General features: G+C 35.8%; 1 protein-coding gene across 4 annotated transcripts in view; it reads right to left on the reverse strand.

The window, feature by feature from the left end:
* The window catches only part of GPC6 (glypican 6), an 815,893-nt gene that overhangs the window by 598,470 nt on the left and 194,361 nt on the right, over nt 1–23,062 (reverse strand). The window contains exon 1 of one of the 4 annotated variants that reach the window (XM_072032457.1): nt 16,198–16,420. The exons of the other annotated variants lie outside the window; for them this stretch is intronic. Within the exon in view, the coding sequence (XP_071888558.1) occupies nt 16,198–16,369 (172 nt within the window). The 5' untranslated portion in view covers nt 16,370–16,420. Of the gene's footprint in view, nt 1–16,197; nt 16,421–23,062 lie in introns of those variants that run through there. 4 annotated transcript variants of the gene reach the window in all.

Raw genomic sequence — 23,062 nt, forward strand, 5'->3', positions numbered from 1 at the left:
AAGTTTAACAAATTCATCCTTTATATATACATATATATCTATATAAAGTTATATAAAGTTAAAAATATATAAAGTTGTATATAAACAAGATTAACTTATAAATGTATTCTCAAAGTGTTCTACAAAGAACAGGCATCCACAAATATTTAGTATTTGTTTTAAGCTCTGTCTTAAAATTGTATGAATGATTACACTATTTCAGTATAGCTATCAATTTACTTCTAAAAACTTCTTTCTCTCCTGCCTTCTATGAATTAAAATACTGTCCATGTTAGCCAAAAGTACCTTGTAATAGAGAGTGTTGTTTCTCATTATTAATTTGCATGAAGGGCAACATGAATGTGTTGCCAACAGATTTTGAGCACCAGTAACAACTGAACAATGACACATCTAGTGATATTGTGTGGATTTACTCAAGGAAAATACTTATTTGGATTGAAAGGAGAGGAGAGCAGAGCAAAGAGAAAAGAAAAGAAAAGAAAAGAAAAGAAAAGAAAAGAAAAGAAAAGAAAAGAAAAGAAAAGAAAAGAAAAGAAAAGAAAAGAAAAGAAAAGAAAAGAAAAGAAAAGAAAAGAAAAGAAAAGAAAAGAAAAGAAAAGAAAAGAAAAGAGAAAAGAAAAGAAAAGAAAAGAAAAGAAAAGAAAAGAAAAGAAAAGAAAAGAAAAGAAAAGAAAAGAAAAGAAAAGAAAAGAAAAGAAAAGAAAAGAAAAGAAAAGGAAATAAAAGGAAATAAAAGAAAAAAGAAAACAGTGAGGTGTTAGATAAATCTTTATCCAGCCTAAGCAGGAATCCCACGTCCCAGAAGTCAGACTGAATAGCTGGAGCAAGGAAGATGTATCTTTGGTGAAAGAGGATCAAGTCAGGGAATATTTGAACAAACTGGACATTTGTCCTGATGTCCATAGATACCAATGGGATGCACACCCACGTGCTGAGGCAGCAGACAGATGTGATTGCAAGACCAGTCTTGATGATCTGTGTTTCAGATCATGGCAACTGGGAGGGGTGCCTGAAGAGTGGAGGAAAGCTAATGTCACTCCAATCTTCAAGAAGGGCAAGAAGAAGAACCGAGGGAACTACAAACTGGTCAGCCTCACCTCAGTTCCTGATGGAATAGCTGATCCTGGAAACCATTTTCAGGTACACAAAGGAGAAGAAAATCATGAGGAGTAGTCAGCACGGATTCACCATGGGGAACTCATGACTGATCAACCTGATGCAATTCTATTATGAAGTCACCATCTTGATGAATGAGGGGGGAGAATTGGATATTGTCTTCCTGGACTTCAGTAAGGAATTTGACACTATCCCCCATATGATCCTGATAGGCAAGCTGTTGAATTATGGGCTAGATGAGTAGTCAGTAACATGGAAAACTGGTTGAATGGTGGGACCCAGAGGGTAGGGGTCAATTGTGCAAAGTCTAGTTGGAGGCCAGTAATTAGTGGTATATCTCAGGGGCTCAGTATTGGGTCCAGTCCTGTTTAACATCTTCATTAATAATCTGGATGATGGGGTAGAGTGCACCCTCAGTAAATTAATGGATGACACAAAAATGGAGGAAGTGGCTGACTCAAAAGAGGGCCATGCTGTCATCCAGAAGGACCTGAACAGGTTGGAGGGGTGGGCTGACCTCATGAAGCTTAACAGGAGAAGTGCAAACTGGAGGCCACCCAACTGGAAAGCAGCTTTACAGGAAAGGACCTGGGAGTCTTGGTGAACACCAAGCTGAATATGAATCAGCAACATGTCCTTGCCTCTAAGAAACCTAACAGTATTCTTGGCTGTGTTAGGCAGGTAAAGAGAGGTGATCCTTCTGCTCTACTGGTAAGACCCCACCTGGAGTACTGTGTCCAGTTCTGGGCCCCCCAGTACAAGAGAAACACAGACATACTGGAAGACACAGACAGACTGGAGTTCAATCAGATGATCAAGATGATCAAAGGACTGTAACACCTCTCCTATAATGAGAGGATGAGAGTTAGGACTGTTCAGCCTGGAGAAGAGGATGCCCACAGGGGGGATGTTAATAATGAAAACCTGGAGAAAGGAAAGAGAACCAGTCTCTTTTCAATTGTGTCCAGTGCCAGAACAAGAGGCAGCATGCACAAAATGGAACACGGGAGGTTCCCTCTGAACATGAGGAACCACTTCACTGTGCAAGTGACAGAGCACTGACACACACTGTCCACAGAGGTTGTGGAGTCTCCCTCCTTGAAGATCTTCAAAAGCTGCCTGGACATAGTCCTGGGTAACCTGCTCTACATTGAACATGGGGGTTGGAACAGATGACCTCCAGATGTCCCTTCCAACCATAACAATTCCGTGATTTTGAGATTCTGTGATTTATCTCTCTGTACAATAAGTCAAGCAAGTTAAACCCCTCTGAAAGAATCAAGGAAAGACAGTATTCCTTGAGGTTTGTACAGGGGTACTGCTTTAAAGCAGTATTTGACTGTCACCCTTCTGAGAACTGCCATCAATAAAGAAAGACAAAAAAATATATATATCTTGTAATCAGAGGTAAATTACAGCCACAACTAAAAATATTAATAATTACAGCTATTTGTTTGCCATTTGGATTGCCTCTTAAAAAATCCTTTTTAGTTATTTCTTAGATCTTAAATTTTTGAAACACTGATTATCATCAAATTTTCCACTTCCTGCTGCTCCCACATTTAGAACAAAGCTACAACTCTATGTTTCAAATCTCATATGTATTATGAAACTGAGATTTTACTACAAATCATAATTTCCTTCCCCATCTTTAATTAAAAATATTGCTTGAATCAACACAATGGAGATGTAATAAGGCTGTGCAGCAAAGTATTTGGCATAAGAAACATTCATCAACACTAATCAGTTGCAGTACATTCTTGTCAACTGTTAGCATGGTATGTAAGATAGTAGTTGGAAGGAAAAAAACACAAGGATGTGACTGCAGGGATTTGAGGCCTGCCTGCCGATGAAGTCAACAAGTACATCTGCTGATTTGGAGCTGCTCTTTGGAGCTGCTCTGAAGCATCACTAGCTGCAATTACTCCAAGAACTGCATTGCAACACTACACTTACAAAACCCAAGTAAACTACGAGATATCAACTCTGCTTTGTCCTGCAGTTGAGGTTGTTTTCAGGAAGAAATTGTTTGCTTGCTTGCTTGTTTTACATAAATCATATAATAACAGCAAACTATTTCATGATGTTGAGTACTCGCAATGCTTCAAGTTTTGCTTCATCTTATTAAAAGGGACTTTTAAAATAATTATGATGAAGTAAAAGTTTTAAAAGAAAAAAAATGAAGAGGTGTCAAAGGTCTTTTTTCTTAAAGAAGCTGTAGGAAATCAGAATGAAACTTATCCACTTAGTTTTACTTACACATTTTATAAATATCTTGCACTTCTAAGGCAACAAAAACTGTATTTTAATCATAGAATCATTTAGGTTGTAAAAGACATCTAAGATCATCTTGTCTAACCTTTAACCTAACACTGCCAAGTCCACCATTAAATCATGTCAATAAGCTCTACATCTACACATATGATTTATATTAATTTTATTGACATTTTGAAATTATCAGAATTCTGAATTTCCAAAGAAATTTTGTTTATGCATAAACGAAGTGCTAGTTTTCATGAAGATGAATACGCAATTGTACAACACAATAACTTTATAATTACTTTGTAATTAAAAGGTCTACTCCTCTGATTTTTTGCAGTCAATGTATATCTAGATGTAATGATATAAAATAAAAGAAACTGATAAAAAGAAAAAAATGGAAGAATGCTGAAAAGTGAATTAAATAATTTTAAAAATAATTTAAAAGGATTTAATACCCATTTGATACTACAGTGCTTGTTGAAGATTAATAGTTTCAATGGTTACTCTAAGACTTAAATAAGACTCATGCTGAAGCACTACTGAATTTTTATTTACCTTTTTCTCTTATTTAGTTTTATTTTTCATACAGTGAGATAATTTCTTCATAACTGTATGGACCTTTGTTCTCTGGATCAGGTGAAGTCAGGCCATACTCTCATCAACCCATTTCTTATTTGCCATACCCAAAATACTCCAGCTATCAATGTAAGATAACAGACTATTAAAAGCAGATTTTTTTACTTTTTATTTTTTTTTGTTACAAGAGTAAGGATCAAAGGTAGCTGTTGCTCAGCATCCCCCTTGGAACACTGATTTAAAACTTGGACATTTATGCACTGCAGTTTCAAACACTGATCGTCCTGTTACTTTTGGAGAGTGAACATGTGCCGGTTAATAAAGGGGTCTGTGCACAGATAGATGGTTTTCTTACCCCGATGGTAAGTTACTCTATACCCTTGTAATCTTTTTTCATATACAAATGTTAAGATAACTAAGATATTTTAGAATTGTGTGTTGTACAGAATCACTTGAGGCAATGATAAACAACTATTCAAATGGAGAAGCAGACCCTTGTGACAGAAGGACAATCCTCATTGAGAATTCTTTGGATCAAGAATGGACCACCTTCAAAAACATTCAGAGTAGATAACCTAGGGATATTTTGTTCCTTTTCAGTTCATTTTCTGCACAAACAAGAAAGCAGCAAACAATGAAGGAGATTTGCTTCAAGTGACAAGAAGACAAGAGGTTTTCCTGTTGTGTTAGCACAGGCAGATGGCTGTACTTGATGTGTTTCATTGGGAACATATTCAAGGCATTGCAAAGGCATGCAAAAAGATGACAAAAGTGACAGAAGAGCAGCTGGGTTTTAGGACTGGCATCACTGATGAAGCTTGGGATTGGCTTGGGATTTATATGGTTTGGGATTTATATGAAAGACAAACTAGCAGGAGAATGTGAAAAACAGAGGCATGTAAAGAAAAGCATGTACATTAACAAAGCAGATTTAAGTGACTATTTAATGCTATATAACAGATTCTAAAATAGATAATTATACATTTACAATAGATTATACATATTATAGATTATACATATCTATTATCAGAGATTACAGATTACGGATTACGGATTATGGATTGGATTATGGATTATGGATTATGGATTGTAGATTATAGAATAGATAATAGATTATAGATTAATAGCTGTCAAATATTTGTAATTAGTAACTGTATTCATATTTATTTGGAACAACAACAACAAGAAATATTTCAAACAAAAAAGAAACAGTTTTCAATAATACTTGTGGAAGTCCTGATTTACCAAGTATTTCCTATTTTTTTTACAGTACCTTGTTACATTGCCATTTATCTCCTGGATTACAAATTTTTATACCAATGCAAGTAACATTTTTCTATGAGTTTGATTTCTTTTCAAATGGATTGCTGAAGTTGTTCACATACTGTATTAAAATGCAAAGAAACTCCAAAATCAAAATAAGTATTTTGTTTGTTTCTAATGATTATATCTGAACATTCACAATAACAGTGCAGATTTATGTCATTAAAAAATATCATTTGTGTGTACACCATCTGCAAAACCTCCTTAAAATAAAACTGTTTAAACAGAAGTTTTATGCAAAACGGAAACAAATAAAAAAGGAGTCTAATTTGTCTACTAAGACAAATTAAAGTGGCATGGAATACATTCCGTAAATGTTTGAAAACATCTTCTCCACACACACACACACACAAAGTATTTGGATGTCTTTTACATGTCTTTCAAAGGTATTCAGAATCATTTGACTTATATTTCTGTTCTGGAAATACATAAAATGGAAAAGGGTATTTATTGTGAAGATTGGTATGATTTTTAACTAGCTCTGTTCATAAAAGCATCTTTTTAGAAGTGCACATGCATCTGAAAAAGTAGATTACCTTTTTGTAATATTTTAAATTTCACATTAAAAGACCTTTCATAGCCCAATTTGCATTGCATTGTACTATCCAAAAAGCATTAGAGCCAAATAAATACTTAGTTAATTATGGATGTGTATATTTTCAATTTGTGTCCACTATATCACCGTCAACTACAGAAACATAAGTGCAAGCAGAAAATTATAAACATCAGAACAACTGCAAGCCAATATATTGACTCACTTAGCCATCTTACTGTTAGGCAACATTAAGAATTCTACATTGCTATTTTCACACCTGAAAACACATATTGAAAAACTGACAAGATTATACTGTCGGTTCAGATATTATAAGTGGTAGAAGAAAATATCAGAACATAAAAGAATAATCTGAGGATATCAGATCCTTGTCTGTTTATCTTGTCTCCCTTCTGTTCCAGCTAGAATATGAAATTAGACAAATTTATATGGAAGTAAGGTCATATTTTTGAGCAAGGAAGAAATAGACAAAGTTCAGAAGCCCCTCTAAAATGTGTATTTTTAGTGAAACAGAAGCTACAGGATTGGCAAAGGAAGTGCCATTGAAGGTCTGTGTCCAGGGTTGTAGAAGAACAGCAAAATGGCGATGCAGAAGAAACATATTTCCAGTGTTAGTGCACCACTCCACTTGGGTTTCTGCCCTCCAAATGCAGCAAGAGAGACAGTTCAGCTCATTTTTTTACTTAGAACTATTGTCATTCCAGAAATAGTCTGGCTGTAAGTCAGGTGCTCTGATTGCAATTTAACAGTGACTAAGATGATAAAGCTCACAGAGCTATACATGCATGCCTATTTTGCAATATATAGACAAAAATCCATGACAGCAGTGTTCTTCTGAAAGTACTAGTAAACTAAATAACAGTAATGAGCATTTTGTTAAAAAGAAGGGAAACCTGTCCAAAATTATATACCTTCCTTTCTCTTTCCTTCCTTCCTTCCTTCCTTCCTTCCTTCCTTCCTTCCTTCCTTCCTTCCTTCCTTCCTTCCTTCCTTCCTTCCTTCCTTCCTTCCTTCCTTCCTTCCTTCCTTCCTTCCTTCCTTCCTTCCTTCCTTCCTTCCTTCCTTCCTTCCTTCCTTCCTTCCTTCCTCTCTCTCTCTCTTTCTTTCTTTCTTTCTTTCTTTCCATCATTCCTTTTTTCTTTTCTTCTTTCTTTCTTTCTTTCTTTCTTTCTTTCTTTCTTTCTTTCTTTCTTTCTTTCTTTCTTTCTTTCTTTCTTTCTTTCTTTCTTTCTTTCTTTCTTTCTTTCTTTCTTTCTTTCTTTCTTTCTTTCTTTCTTTCTTTCTTTCTTTCTTTCTTTCTTTCTCTTTCTTTCTCTTTCTTTCTCTTTTTAAGCCCCACAGAGACTGAGTTCTAATAGCATTAAACACTTAATTCCTGTCAGATGTCCAAAGCTCTGCTCTAATTGACTTGACTTGCAGTTGTAAGTGCTGGGCACCTCTGCAACCTTAATGCTGACATTTCCTAACATTTGAGTGTGTGGCTTTCCAGTCTTTCTAGACTCTGTTTACCTATTGCTGTTTTAAAAGTTGCTTTTTTTTTTTTTTCTTTTCTTTTCTTTTTTTCTTTTGTATAAAAACAAAGCAAAGTAAATGTCACAAATGCTTTGTGAAACCATAATGAGCCCAGTGCTAAATGTTAGATGCACTGGATATTCAAGCTAGTTTCTAAGGCTATGTTAGCAAGTTATTTGGATCAATAGAAGAGGATCAGCAGATCAAAGCAGATGATGCTGAGGCCCCTCTTCAATGATATATGTGTTAAGGGAGTTGTACTTCAGACAAGATTTAATCTAGTCCCTTGGACTGTGTCCCCATCAGGCATGTGGGACTGATTGATCCAAAGAACAAGTCATTAGTTAGGACCCTTACCTCTGCCAAAAAGTTAAAGTATATCTGGCTTTCACCTACAGTGGAGATTTTTTATTTTTATTTTATTTTTATTTTTATTTTTATTTTTATTTTTATTTTTATTTTTATTTTTATTTTTATTTTTATTTTTGGAGGTATTCTTGGTGTCCTCTGGAAATGCAAAAAACTCTGCAACCCAGCTCTCACCCTGTAGTAAGTGTGGATGACTTCTTGGGGGCTTTGATCAGAACTTTAGCTAAAGTAGAACATGAACATAGGCAAAACCTAATGGAATCATTTGTTCAAGAAGAATACTGTTTTGCTGGTCTAACTGATATTTATTTGCAAAGGAATACTGGCTTATCTTCTAAATTTGGAAGGAATTTAGATCAGACTTTCCTGCTCTGCCTTTCCCTCTTCCCTTACCTTTACTCCAATTGTAGGAGTAAATTGTAGGGTATAAGGTCATCAAACTATTCTATTCTACAAATAAACTTCTACAGCACTTTATTATTTGCTAAGGTAGGCATATCCTGTGTTGCCAAAAATAGAAGGTATCAAGTCAGATAGTGATTTAAAAAGAGGCTACACTGTATTTGATTCATTGCCACATATTCCCTTTGGGTGGTAAAGTTATAAGTGGGTTTCTGGAGACTGGACAAATAAGATGCCTATGAAAAATATTGACAGATGAAATTTCCTACTCAGTACCCAGACTGCAGATTGTTAGAAAAATCAAACTGGCAAACAGGTCATTCCATGCTTGTCACATTATCATATCTTTTTTTTTTTTTTTTTTGTCAAGTACAACATGAAGTCATTTTCTATTTCAAGCTGAGTACCCTAAATTCAGATTCAATAGATCTTTGAGATTCAGAGTTCCCTAGTTGCTTGGTTTGCTTAATAACTGTATCTTTGGGGATGTTTTTCTGGTGACGTCTAGCAAATATCCACTAGGATTCTCAAGGCAGAAAAAAACACCATCAACCAACAGGGAGTTCAGCAAGTTTCTCAGTAATGCTATGGGCCTTTACACGTGACTGGAAAGCATCTTGAACATAGGCTGGCTATTTTGGAGTTACTGCTGTTTGATCAAGAATCATAGGATATATTCTCTTCTAAAAAATAAAATCAATCAATCAAACAAACAAACAAAAAAAAAAACACCACATATCTCCCCAGCTACCTTTGCCTCCTATTGGTTCTATATGCATTTAATCCTTGGGTTTGCTGCTTTGGCATTTTGGTTTGGATCAGGAATGAGATTTTAAAGTGATTCTGCCAGTGCCTACATCTACAGTGCTTTGCTTTATGTCATGTCTTGAACAGCAGGCACAAGCTGCTTTGCTTTCCAATTAAACTGCAGCAAGTAAAAAGATGCACTACAATACGTTATCTAATATATTCCAGCATCTAAGAGAAATGCATTCCACAGAGTGATTAAAGTTAAAATGAAATAAACACCCTGAAATGCATAGACATCAGGTCCTCAGAATCAACTATTTCACTCAACACATCTACACTTACTGGACTGCACTACCCACTAACATAGTCATAACCCTTATTTCCTCACCAACTAACACTGATGAGATAATTTGTTTCAAATTTACTGTGACAAAATTAACTAAAAAAAAAAAAAAAGAACAGAGAAGCTACAGAAAGCTCAGAACAAAAGTACTGATAGGGAAGTTAATGATAAATGTTCTCTTGCCAATGCTAGAAGCCACAAATTTAAAAGGTACTGTTGACTGTCTGGGTCAGCAATTGCAAATTAAAGGTGTCCTTACAAGATACGAAAAGAATAATTAAAGGGTGCCTGAAAAAGTAAGCATTTCTTAAGCTTCAAATACAGTTTTGAATGGATTTTTTAAAAAGAAAAGGTTTTATTTCATCTGTACAAGCTTAATTTACAGTGTCATTTAATGTGTTAAGGTTTGACCTAACTTCATGTTGTTGTATGAGAAAGTGAAAAATCAGAGATCTACTCTGGACTCAGGCTTTTATACTTAAAAAAAAAAAAAAAAAAAAAAAAAAAAAGTTCATTTTATTACTTCCCTGTAAGTGTTCCACGGTCTATGCTCCTAATAAAAGTGTGACAATTTGTATGCATGACATCATTATATTCACTGACTGAAAATGCACTGAATACGCTGAAATTTGTTCTGCATTTTAACTTCCTTACTCACATAGTTCCCATGAAAGAAATCTGTTACAAGTTAAGTTTTTGTATGCTACCATTAGACAGGTTTTTATAGTTCTGTTAGAAAGTTTGAAGGGAGATGGCCACTATTGCTTCATCAGTATTAGAATTTTTGCTTTCCTCATATGCATTGATAGGAATCCTGAGGTTCATTCCTTTTCCATAAATCCACAAGACTTGCAATTTATACTTGAAATGGAGAGATATTTTGCCAATTTGAGTGTAAAGGTGAGCAGCTATAGTAATTAGGTGTTACTACAAAAACTTTGTTGCAGGTAGGTTCTAGAAATAGAGCCTATTGCTTTCAGTGTAAGCAGTAGTTATCATGGCTTAAGAGTCCCTACTATTTCAGGAAGTTGTATTTAGTGTCTTGTCCAGAATATGAATTTTCACAGATGAAGCAGATACGGTCCATAACAGCTTTTTTTTTTTTTTAATTAAATTATTTTTATTTTATTTTTTTCCCCACACTATTTATTTTCTGTCTGTTTTCCCTGCCTTCACAGTTTCCTTGTTCTTTGTTCTTGGATCCCATCCATGTACTTCGTGCATGTCTGCAAAACATCTCCTGCATCTGGAATGCTACTGACATAGAAATGGGAGAGAATAACAGTGGTACAGGGGAGCAAAGATTCTGACAACTACAATGAACAAAGAAAAGGGAACATGTTAACCTGTCTTTAACGTAAATTCTACCATGTGTGGAACAGACTCTTTTCACTGTTTCATGGAAAGCTGAATATGGTTCTCTCTCAAATAACAAATACAGAACCATTTTAAAGTGAGAGGTTACAGCATATTTTAAGCTGTATTCCACCTATGACACAAGACATGAATTACACTTGATCATCCAGTTCAACTAAGTTTTGGAGACTGTTACTGTCAGCTTTAATTCTCTAACATTTGCTTGCTAAGCACAGCCAATATAACAAAACCCCAGACTTTACCTCTTCTTAACTTACCCATTTAGTCCAAGTAATACACAGAACATCAACATGATTTACTTTTCAAGTACAAATGAAATTTGTACTTGTGAAGTGTATCTCAGGCTTCACAGTTATGACATACACCTACTACAGAACCTATCAGCAATGCTTTTAAGAATTTAATAGTTGCATTTAATTTAGTAGTTTTGTCTCTTATTGTCTCATTTATTGTTTTTCATACATCAGAATCATTAGTGGTCACACAAAGATACTTGTCTATAGGTTAAAATGTCTGCAAGCTGTCAAAGTGTTTTAGTGTAAACCTCTGTGACTGAATGTTCAATGGTGTTCTCAGCCTACAGGATACAGACTTGCCAATTTTATTTACACATGATGATAAATAGGCAACTTTACTCTCTTTGTCCTAAAGTAAACAGTTCTTTTGGGATGTTATTAAAGAAATCTTATCTATTGAAGTTTACTATACAAGTGAACTACTTTAACTTTGTTTCAGATCTTTTTCAGATTAAATTTTATGTTTATTATAAATGAGTAAAGATAGTGTGGTTTCACAAATAAATAAATAAATAAATAAATAAATAAATAAATAAATGAACTATTCCACTTCTGGATTACTTCTGGATGTAATAATCTGCAGCAAGAAAAGTCAGAATAATGCATGCTGCAACAACTGTAGTTCACACATATTTTTCTGCTACTTCAGAATACGTAACAGAAACATTTTAATTGACTGTATTATGTATATTCTCTATTTTGTTTCTCCATTTTTCACTTATTAAAGTTGTTTACATAGAAATATGGAAAAATATTATGCTAGCTGAATGAAATAGTCATACATTTTGAAGATCTTAAATATATATATATATTTAGAAACAATTCTGCTTTAATATCATGTTCATTACCAATGAAATTAACATTAAAATAGATTTTTTATTTCTATGAAATTGTTTCTCCAGCTGTGTCTCTACCTGAACTTTTAATCAGGTTTAGTAACATTGCAATTATTTCCACAGCAACCAGTTTTGGTGTCATGAATCTAGGATTATGACTTTATTATACACAAAAGTGTAAGAAGGTTAACTGTTAGATTGCAACATGGGGGAGGGGTGCTCTTATTTATTCTCCCTGATATTAAATTAAAAAAAAAAAAAAAAAAAGAAACAATCAAATATATATGATCATGGATCTGTTTCTGAAAAAAAGGGCATGCTTTTTATTTTTAATTTTATTTATTTATTTATTGGTGAGAAGATGGATTATTTCAAACCAGCAATAACTTTATTATTCTGAAATCTGGGGTGGGATATTAATGAGACACCCACACTACAGGATATATATGTCTGTGTGTTTAATGGTAGGGAAGAATCTGTATGACAGTGAGAGGGAATCACTTGCCTAAACATAGCTGTCAAGTTCCTAAAACACTCTGGCTTATCTGGGATATCTGTTTGAGTGATCATAATTATGAATTTTCAGCTGAAGACCACACACGATACTGTAGGATATTTGAAATGGTACCTGACATCTGAACAGAACTGCCATATGAAGGCAAGAAAAAGGAAAGGCAAGAAAAAAGAAAAGGCGAGGCAAGGCGAGGTGAGGTGAGGAGAGATTCTTACAAGTTTGTGTAACTATAACTAGATAAATCAGAGGGTGATACTGCATATACCAGGTAGCTATTGGGCAGCTAATGTTTTTGACAGAGAGGCATAAAATAAAGTAAGAATAGAGAAGGGAAGGGAAAAATCTGGATGAATTAGATGGTCTCAAAACAACTGAGTCTCCAGAAATTTGCCTTACAGTATTTGAAACACTGACTGCAATGATGTCAGAAGCATTAGTGGCTATCTTTCAGAGTTTGGAGAGGATGCTGACATTTCAGAAGATTTAAAAAGGTCAAATACTGCCTTCGTCTCTAGCAAGTGGGAAAAGGAAAATACAAGGAATTATAAACTACACAGTTTATGTTCAGTTCCTGAAACAATACTGGAAGAAAGTAAAAAATTTTGAAACTTGAAAGATAGTAAAAATATGAATAAAATCAAGTACACATTTGTCAAGAACATATCTAATTTAATTTCCTTCTAAGAACAAAACCTTATGAAAAACAGAGGAGCCAAAGATATATTAACTTAAGAAATACTTTTGACATTGCCTCATAAGGCATTTTTATGAGCAAGCAACATTACAGACAAAACTATCTGAGAATATGTTTAATGCTAGTTTAAGAACTGTACCCAGGAAGTAGTTATCAACAGTTTATGGTAGAGACTGGAAGGATATATGATGATTAACAAATGTAGATCCAGTAATATATCAATGCTCTTCATACTGTTTTGAAAACCAGGGTGACCGACTAGATAATATATATATATATATGGAATTTACAGACAACAAAATAAGGAATGGTTTAGAAAATAGGATGAACAAATTGACAAAGTAGCTTGAAGGAAATAGGATAGAATTCATTATGGATAACAAACAAACAAACAAAAAATAGAAATAATACAACCAACAACGTTTGGGTAGAATAATCAAATGCAAAAATACTAGATGGGAAACAACTGGCAAGGTGGCATCTGTAAAGGGAAAAATATAAGGCATAATGTAAGCTGTCAGTGCTACATAACTGAAAAAAAAAAAAAAAAAGGCAATTATACTAAATGTATATAGAGAAATATGTTTTGCAAACTACTTAAAATAATTCTTTGAGGTTGGCAAGGCTTCCACTGTCTAGTGAGCCTAGTTTGGGGCCTTACATTTCAAACAAAAATTGTCAATTAGATTCTACAGGGGACAGTAACCAGATGTCTAATAAGCATAGTCTATAGAAACAGCCAGATTTATTGTTCATAGAAGCAAAATGACTGACGTCTCAAATATTAGGAAGCATCTGTAAAGAGAAAGAAAATAAGCTATTCTCCATGCCTGGAGAAGGAGAAAATGGCATTGAATTCCAGCAAGGAGGATTTAGTTAAGAAATATGAACATTCTCTAATTAAGCTAATTAAGCTAATTAAGCTAATTAAGATATTTTATTTTATTATTTTGTTTTGTTTTTAAATTTTTAAACAAATATTTTTAGTAAAAGGTTAGATTTACAATGTTGTAGGTATAGGATTCTGTCTTGAATCAAAATGGGGAACTTGAACCTTTGAAGTTTTTTCTAGGAATCTTTTTGTTTTTCCCCCCAATTCTTTTGATCTTTATCTCCTCAGCCCAATGGCTGTGGGAAAAAAAAAAAAAAAAAAGAAGAAGAAAAAAAAAAAAGACCCGCACTTTATAATGTTAGTTGCTAATTTTGATTTTTTGAAAAGGCTTTTTTTTTGTTCTAAATTTTATCTTGTAGTTTTGTTTATTATCATTGTATCAGTTTGGCATTGTATCAGTCAGAAGGCTTTAAGTATCATAAGTATCGTCTTAGGATATCCTGTTCATCACCTGTGGCTTGCAATAAGATGAAAGGCCTCTTAGAAAAAAAGTAGCTGGTATTTTCTGTAGTGTGTCATTTGCAACAGAAAAAAAATAAAATAAAATAAAATAAAATTTATGGAGTTGATCACATTCACTGAAAATGTGAAGGACTCATGAGAATACAAATAACTGTAGTCCCACTGATGATTTGAGAAATTTATATGACAACAATGTTGCATGAATCCTATCACCCTTTCACCTCAAATGCTTGTATTCTAAAACTTTGCTTACTTAAAATCAATCCTTGTGGAAGTTTTAAATCCAACCACAAAATGCATTGGCTTTTTATTTAAATTCTTGCAATAGTTTTGCTTTTTAGCCACTTCCTCCTTCTGGAACTGTTTGGCTAAACTTCTTTATGTTATATATTTCATATCTCTTTTGAAAACCCACATTATTAAAAATATTTTCTTCTCTATTTGTAAGATTACAGTTTCACAATTTAAGTTACTATTTGTTATAGTGCATTACATTTATTAGGAATAGTGTTACCCTTCCATTTTACTTTAATAAAACAAACAACTTTAGTGTTGTTTCACATTTCCCAGTCTAATATAATACACATGAAATATCAAGTATTTATTTGCTGTTTCACATTTATTCTCTCCTTTAAAAGAAAAGATATTAAAAGCAGGGGGCTAGTTATATTTTATTCAAATGTCTGTAGACTTGTAATGTTTTGAGGAAAACAGCTCAGCTCATTTTTGTTTGAAAAAGATTAGGCATTTAATTCAACAGCCATTTATGGAATTGTAAAGGAAGTTTTCCTTGGGGCAAGTAAGAACTCCAGCCAATGTTTCTAGAAATATTTAGTCTAGGAAGGAAAGCATAATAGTTACACACAAAATACTGCCAAAGCTGTTCTCTGCTTCATTTCAATATCATCAGCTGTTTAATGATCTGAGAGAGAAGATAATGGCATCAAATATTGACATCTGAACTGCTCCACTAGATATTAGTTTTCTGTATGCTATTTTGTCTTTTATGATCAACCCTCCCATACATACTTTTATTATTGTTATTGGCTACTAGAGTCTGGAACTAAGGAAAATGTAGCCAAAGGAAATAGACACAAGAGGCAAGGCGATGGAGGCCAAAAGAGAGAGAGACACAGAAAGGGGGGGGGGAAGAGAGAGAGATCTGTCAAAGATTAGAATTGGCTGGGAAATTGCTAGCTTTCCGAATACTCAGTGTGAAACAACAGAAAGAAAAGATGTGGATCATTAATGCGGCTGTTATGAAATTCTGTAAATTAAAGGATAGAAAATCTCAGTTAAATGACTGTTTCCAACTTCCCTTCTCCAAAAACATCACTGATGACTAAAGGATAACAGATATTTCAGAATAACACAGTAAGTGTTAAGCTGATGTGTTCCAATTTTCAGATTTTTAATACAAATGCGCCATTCCAAATTAGGTTTCTAGGTTTCTTGTACCATATACCTGTACATATATCTCACACCATAAAGGTAACTGAATAAAGTGCACGGAATTATACAATATATGAAGTATATTAACACAATATAGTTGAATAAAACACAATTGTTGACTTTAGTGACAAAGCAAAGAGACGTTATTTGTTTATTATTATTATTATTATTATTATTATTATTATTATTATTATTATTATTATTTAAGCATACACTTATATATAATTGTAGTCTCTGGATGTGCTTCATTTGGGAAGAAAACAAGGTATGACAAGTTTTCCCCACACACATATATCAGAAATAATATTCAAAACAAAGACTTTGTATTTCCACATGACTTAGGAAAGAGCTAGATTAGATTAGATTTCATTCACACTAAGTCCCCAAAAGGGACATAAGCATTCATTTGACATTTTCAGATGCCTGAATTGAAAATTAGGCTCCTCGAAGTCCATGCAGTACTATTACCTAACTCTGTCACTACATGACTTCCTGCTTCACCGTAGTCCTCACCACAGACCGCAGGGAACTTCTGCCTCAGCGCCTGGAGCACCTCTCCCCCTCCTTCTTCACTGACTTTGGTGCCTGCAAGGCTGTTCCTCACTCCTCTCACTCTCCCAGCTGCTGTCTGTCGCAGCATTTTTTTCCGTGTCTTAAATATGCTCTCACAGAGGCGCAAAACAACATTGCTTATTGGCTCGGCTCTGGTCAGCAGTGGGGCCCTTACCAAACATGGGGCAGCTTCTGGATTGTTCTCACAGAAACCACCCCTATGGCCCCCTGCTACCAAAACTTTGCAAAGTAAACCCACTACAGATATAAGTAAGGAGAGATAAATGTATTTATCCCTTAAGACATTTACTTAAGATCTGGATTTACAGCTTTCTTGATACTTTCCCTAAGACAAAGCATAGTTCATATTGTGTTAATCTTTATAAGATGTGAGACAAATAAAAGTAAACTTGCTTAAAAATTATTTAAATCTTTCAGAATATGGATATACCTTATTTTCACATCAGATCTTTATAGAAGAGTCAGTGACTGACTTGAAAATTTTCAATTATTTAATCGTTGTTCCTGTTTTGAAACTTGTGGAGAAACAGAAGAGTGCAATGACTCTGACATTCATAAGGGAGAACATAAATACATGTAAATGCAAAGATCCCCATTATTTACTACATTTGACACAGATGTGTGTTAAATTCCTTCTTTGCTTATGCAGATTTTAACAAGGACCAAGGAACAATGTTTACACCTGAATAATATGGACACTGCACTGCAGGAAGTTTTATATTGATTATATGTTTTACTATGAAAATGATTGTCGTAGAAGAAAAAAAGCAAACCCTCGAGAACATAATCAAAAATAAAAAAAACTTCTTACTTATGTTTTTGCTGTATCTATTGAAGTCAATTTAGAAGGAAAAAAAAAAAGTTATGAAATCAAACCTCAATTATTATTATATTTAAAAACATCACTAGCAATTCACATCATTGTATTATGAATCTTTCAAGTTGAAAGAACAAGTGATGACAGATATGCCTATAGTTACAAGATCACCTTCTATTACATGGAAAACTACACTTTCATGCAGAATAAGAATTACAAATTCTGTGAAATTTTCAGTTCTAGCTAGTGCGTCTTTCCTCTCATCAAAATAATAAATTCCATCATAGTCTGGGAACATATTAAGTCATAATACACAATGAAGTTTTTACTCTTAAGGAGGTAGGAAGGTGCGGATATGCAACATTCAAGATACTGAAGTCTGTAGTTGTTATATCTCCTAATAAAAGAACTATTGGTAGCAGACTGAAGGACTGTTATGACTCTGCTACTGAAGAAAATTATATATATCTATATGTTTTTAAAACAAATGAGTACAAATTTTAAATCTCTAATAAATTAAAGTAAAATAAAATAATAATCTGATCTTAAAAAATAAAAATCACAGAATCATCTAGGTTGGAAGAGACCTCCAAGATCACCTAGTCCAACCTCTGACCTAACACTAAGTCCTCCACTAAACCATATCACTAAGCTCTACATCTAAACATCTTTTAAAGACCTCCAGGGATGGTGACTCAACCACTGCCCTGGGCAGCCTATTCCAATGACTAACAACTCTTTCTGTAAAGAATTTCTTCCTAATATCCAACCTAAAACACGTGGCACAACTTTAGCACATTCCCGCTCATACTATCACTGGGCACGTGGGAGAATAAGACCAAACCCCACCTCGCTACAGCCTCCTCTAAGGTACCTATAGAGATTGATGAAGTCACCCCTGAGCCTCCTCTTCTCCAGGCTGAACAAACCCGGCTCCCTCAACTGCTCCTCGTAAGACTTGTTCTCCAGACCCCTCAACAGCTTTGTTCCCCTCTCTGGACTCGCTCGAGCTCCTCCATGCTCTCTTGTAGCGAGAGGCCAAAACTGAACATAGCCCTTGAGGTGCAGCCTCACCAGAGCCGAGTACAGGGGGACAATCACATACCTAGCCCTGCTGGCCACACTGCTTCTTATACAAGCCAGGATGATGTTGGCCTTCTTGGCCACCTGAGCACACTGCTGGCTCATATTCAGCCGACTATCCACCAATACTCCCAGGTCCTTCTCTGCCTGGCAGTTTTCCAACCACTCATCTCCCAGCCTGTAGCTCTGCTTGGGGTTGTTGTGCCCCAGGTGTAGGACCCAGCACTCGGCCCTGTTGAACTTCATGCAGTTGACCTCAGCCCATCGGTGCAGCCTATCCAGATCCTCCTGCAGAGCCTTCCTACCCTCAAGCAGATTGACACATGCACCTAATTTGGTGCATGTATGAGTTTGAGGATGGATTTAGACTTGAGACTCTTAGATTTCTTTTTTTCTTTATGCTGCTAATATAGACTTATGAACTATAAAGAAATAAAATACATTCTATTAAAAAATACTAACAAGCGGATCCAAAATCAATCTTGATGTTAAACTTAGTGATCAACACCATTTAAGAATCAAATTAAAAGCAATATCAAGTATTTCTTAAAAGAAAATAGGTATTGTAATACTACCTGTATCTGTCTGTGGGTTAATTATCACTCTTTCTAATATCAGCAGTTTTCAGATATTACCTTTGCTATTTTATAAGAGCACTCACTACTACAGTGGTAAGATTTTCATCAGCATGAAAACAGATTTCTGTTACAACATATGTGTTGAACTTGAAATATGGTTACTTAAAAAATAAATAATAATCCCTAGAAATTCCTAGTACATGCCAAACTAATTGTTGACAGTACTTATAATCTCAAGGTAAAGTTGGAAAAAAACATTAAGAAGAAAACAGATGAAGGGGTAGTAATCTGACTTTTAGAATTGTTTGCCATTTATAATAAAATTCAAATTAACAAAATACACAATAAATTGAAGCAGTCAAAAACTGAATAATTTTTGTGAACTCTACATGGACTACTGAAGGATGGAAGTAATGTGTCTTTCAGTTTAGTCTTGCAAAGCCCATGTAGACATAACTGAAAACAAACCCCAGTATTTTTATGGAAAGATTTCTATAAAACTAGTTCAGGACACTTACACAAATTCAATTCTGGATTGGACTGTAAGAGAATGTATAAACTTCAAGCTTTTATTTCTCTAGAAATCTGATAAATGTACTGCTCATTTCTACTTCCATCTGCTCGGACTTGAAAGTCTTATTCATGCTCGATTTAAAATCCTGGATTTAGCTGCTTTAGGGTGGCTTGATGTGATTACCTATCCTACCAACTACAAGTCCTGCTTTCTCTTCCTGAAATGTATTTTCCTTTTGGCTTTCTGCCCAAACACTGTTAAGAAGCATTAGTCCCAAGGCAGGCCTCATCCTTTTCCAGTTAAATAGACTAAGAAGTGCTGATTCCACTATTTTACTGATATCCCCACTATATTATTCTTTATTTTATGGCTTTTCTCTGAATGCTCCCTGACATAAGAACTTGCTGTTCATAAAGTGACGTGATTGCTTCTTTCACACAATTATAAAAGAACTCAATAGCCCTGTTGCTTTTACCTCCACTTCACTGATCTGAACACTGTTTGAATGTAAATGTTATAAACTAGTATTTGTCTGAAAGGAAAGCAAGATAACACTCTTTTAGTCACAAGGAAATATTTTGATAATTTTTCTGCCTTTCTTCATGAGTGAAGGTACATAAAGAGATACAGGAAGGGCAGTCAATGCAATTCTGCCACTTATTTTCCATTTATCATAATCTTTTAATATTTTTTGATCAATAATTCCAGAAAATGAAAATGTTAATATTGAAATGTGAGGTGAATTTGTAAAAAAAATTGCTGAATTCGGTGATAAACTCACACAGATTTAATGAAGGAGAAAATGTTATTGCTGGTATATGTGCACATGAAACATTGTATTTGCTATTACATCCATGTTATATACAGGATAACAAGTAATATAGCTATTTCAGAAAAGTGAATCAGGATCATATTAATATGCCTGTGTTGAGCCTGAGAGAGATATCACAAACTTCCCCACAGATCACACATTTGCAATATAGTGACCTCTCTTCTTCCCTGTGATTCTCTGCCATGTGAGGGCAGTTGCATCTGCAATTTCTGTGATAGATATACTCACAATCTGCAGTGATTATGTCTCGCTGTATAACTACAACCACAACCTATTACAATGCTGTATGTGGATGTATAGAATCCTAGAATCATGGAACACCTCAAGCTGGAAGGGACAACCTCAACCTGGTCACTGAGTTAAGGATAACAGAAAATGTTTTTATAAATATATTAATGGCAAGAGGAGGGCCAAAGAGAATCTCCATTCTTTACTGGACTCAGGGGAATATGACTACTGAGGATAAAGAAAAGGCTGAGGTTGTTAATGCCTTCTTTACATGTGTCTTTACTAGCCAGACCATTTATCCTTGGGGTATTCAGCCTCCTGACTTAGAAGTCTGGGACAGGGAGCAAAAGAAACCCCCCACAGTTCAGGTGGAAAGAGTTAGAGACCTGCTGCTCCACCTGGACTGTCACAAGTCCATGGGGCCAGATGGGATCCACCTGAAGGTGCTGAGGGAGTTGGCAGATATGAGTGCTGGGCCGCTTTCCATCATCTATCAGCAGTCATGGTCATCCGGAGAGGTCCCAGATGACTGGAAACTTGCTAATGTGATGTCCATCTATAAGAAGGATTGTAAGGAGGGCCTAGGGAACTTCAGACCTGTTAGCCTGGTCTCGGTACCAGGAAAGGTGATAGAGCAGGTCATCTTGAATGCAATCACGTTTCATATAAGAGACAACTGGGGGACCAGGCCCAGTCAGCATGGGTTCATGAAAGGTAAGTTCTGCCTGATCAACTTCATCTCCTTCTACGACTGGGTGGATGAGAGAAAGGCTGTTGATGTAGTCTACCTAGACTTCAGCAAGGCCTTTGACACAGTCTCCAATAGTATCCTCCTGGGGAAGTGTGATGTGATTGCCTAAAGTAACTTGGAAAATCAAACTACTTTTCATATTCTAAAAAGAAAAGTACTACACTGAAGAGGTTTTCAGGGCAGGGTGCAGCTGCATGACCCAAGTGTTCCCTAGGTTTCTAACTTTGGATGTTACCCCACCAGGGGAACCTGGTGTGCTAACTCTAAGAAACAATACAGAGTGTAGAACAGCGTGGAGACACTGTGGCTAGGCTTTGACAAGAGGGCGACTCAATTGCTCTTGTGAACACTGAAACTGATAAAGTGCACATTTGCCACCCTGAGCCGATAACCTGTCCTGTTTTTGACAAAATGCTGTACTCTAGTGAAATTTTGCTCATTATAAAATCACTACAATACCAAAACACACCTCCATCCCAAAAGCTACCGGCCTCTGGGGTGTGACCCCCTCACTGAGCATGAGCTCTGAATTTCTTGGAACCTATACCTTTAAACAAAGGCAAGAAGACTTTTCACTAATCACAATTAAGATATGCTTGACTAGAATTACTCAAGCCCCACCTTAAGGATAGAAAATAATATAAATTGGCTGAAGGAAGAGGAGATTTCAGGGAAGATACCACCATCAGGAAAGATACCATCATGAAGATACAATCACGAAGATACCATCCTGACTTCTGGGTCAGTTGATGGGCTGAGCCTCTCTTCCCCTCCTTTCCGCCCCCCCCTCCCCCCCACCCCAACCAACCCCCCGTCAGTGGGACGTCTTTGGATGAGATTTAAATGCTTGAATAATCTCTAGAGTCTCAGTGTCTGTAACATGTTAATAGCAAGGCTATACACCTGAGCATCTCATGCATGCTAGCTTGCCTTTGCAGTCAGTAAATTATCGCTGGCAATCCAAAGAACTGGTGTACCTGTTGCTGTAATAAATTGCACTTAATTGCATTGATCCTACCTGTGATAGATCTTACTTAGCATGACTAGAGTAAGGGCGTGTTAAGCTGTTGGAGAATCTGTGCTTGTGATAGTTCAGGATCCTGAATCCGGCCAGGTCCACATCGGTTAATACGTTAATGTTGAATCTGTGACCATGATAATCAGTACCCTGAATCCAACCAGACCTGTAACAGTTAACTGGCTATACCCCTTTAATGTGACAGGAAGCTGTCAGCCCATGGCTCGGACAGGTACAGTCTTTACTGGGTTAAGTGGTGTTCCCCAGGGGTCAGTGTTGGGGCCCATCCTCTTTAATATCTTTATTGATGGTTTGTATGAGGGAGTTGAGTGCAGCCTCAGTAAATATGCAGATGACACCAAATTGAGGGGAAATGTCGATCTGCGGGAGGGTAGAAAGGCCCTGCAGAGGGTCCTGGACAGGATGGATCTATGGGCAGAGGCCAGTGAGATGAGGTTCATCATGGGTAAGTGCCAGGTCCTGCACTTTGGCCACAATAACCTCATGCAGCGCTACAGGCTTGGGGGAGAGTGGATCAAAAGCTGGGCAGAGGAAGAGGATCTCGGTGTGTTGATTGATGGTCACCTGAACATGAGCCAGCAGTGTGCTCAGGTGGCCAAGAAGACCAACAGCATCCTGGCTTGTATCAGAAATAGCGTAGCCAGCAGGACCAGGTGATCATTCCGCTGTATTTAGCACTGGTATGGCCACACCTTGAGTATTGGGTTCAGGTTTGGGCTCCTCACTACAAGAAGGGCAGAGAGGCCCTGGAATGTGTCCAGAGAAAGGCTACAAAGCTGGTGAAGGGCCTGGAACACAAGTCCTATGAGGAGCAGCTAAGGGAAACAGGGTTGTTTAGTCTGGAAAAGAGGAAGCTCAGTGGAGATGTTATTGCTCTCTACAACTACCTGAAAAGAAGCTGTGGGGAGCTGTGGGTAA

The sequence above is a fragment of the Anas platyrhynchos genome, chromosome 1, assembly GCF_047663525.1.
Source record: "Anas platyrhynchos isolate ZD024472 breed Pekin duck chromosome 1, IASCAAS_PekinDuck_T2T, whole genome shotgun sequence".
Taxonomy (NCBI): Eukaryota; Metazoa; Chordata; class Aves; order Anseriformes; family Anatidae; genus Anas; species Anas platyrhynchos.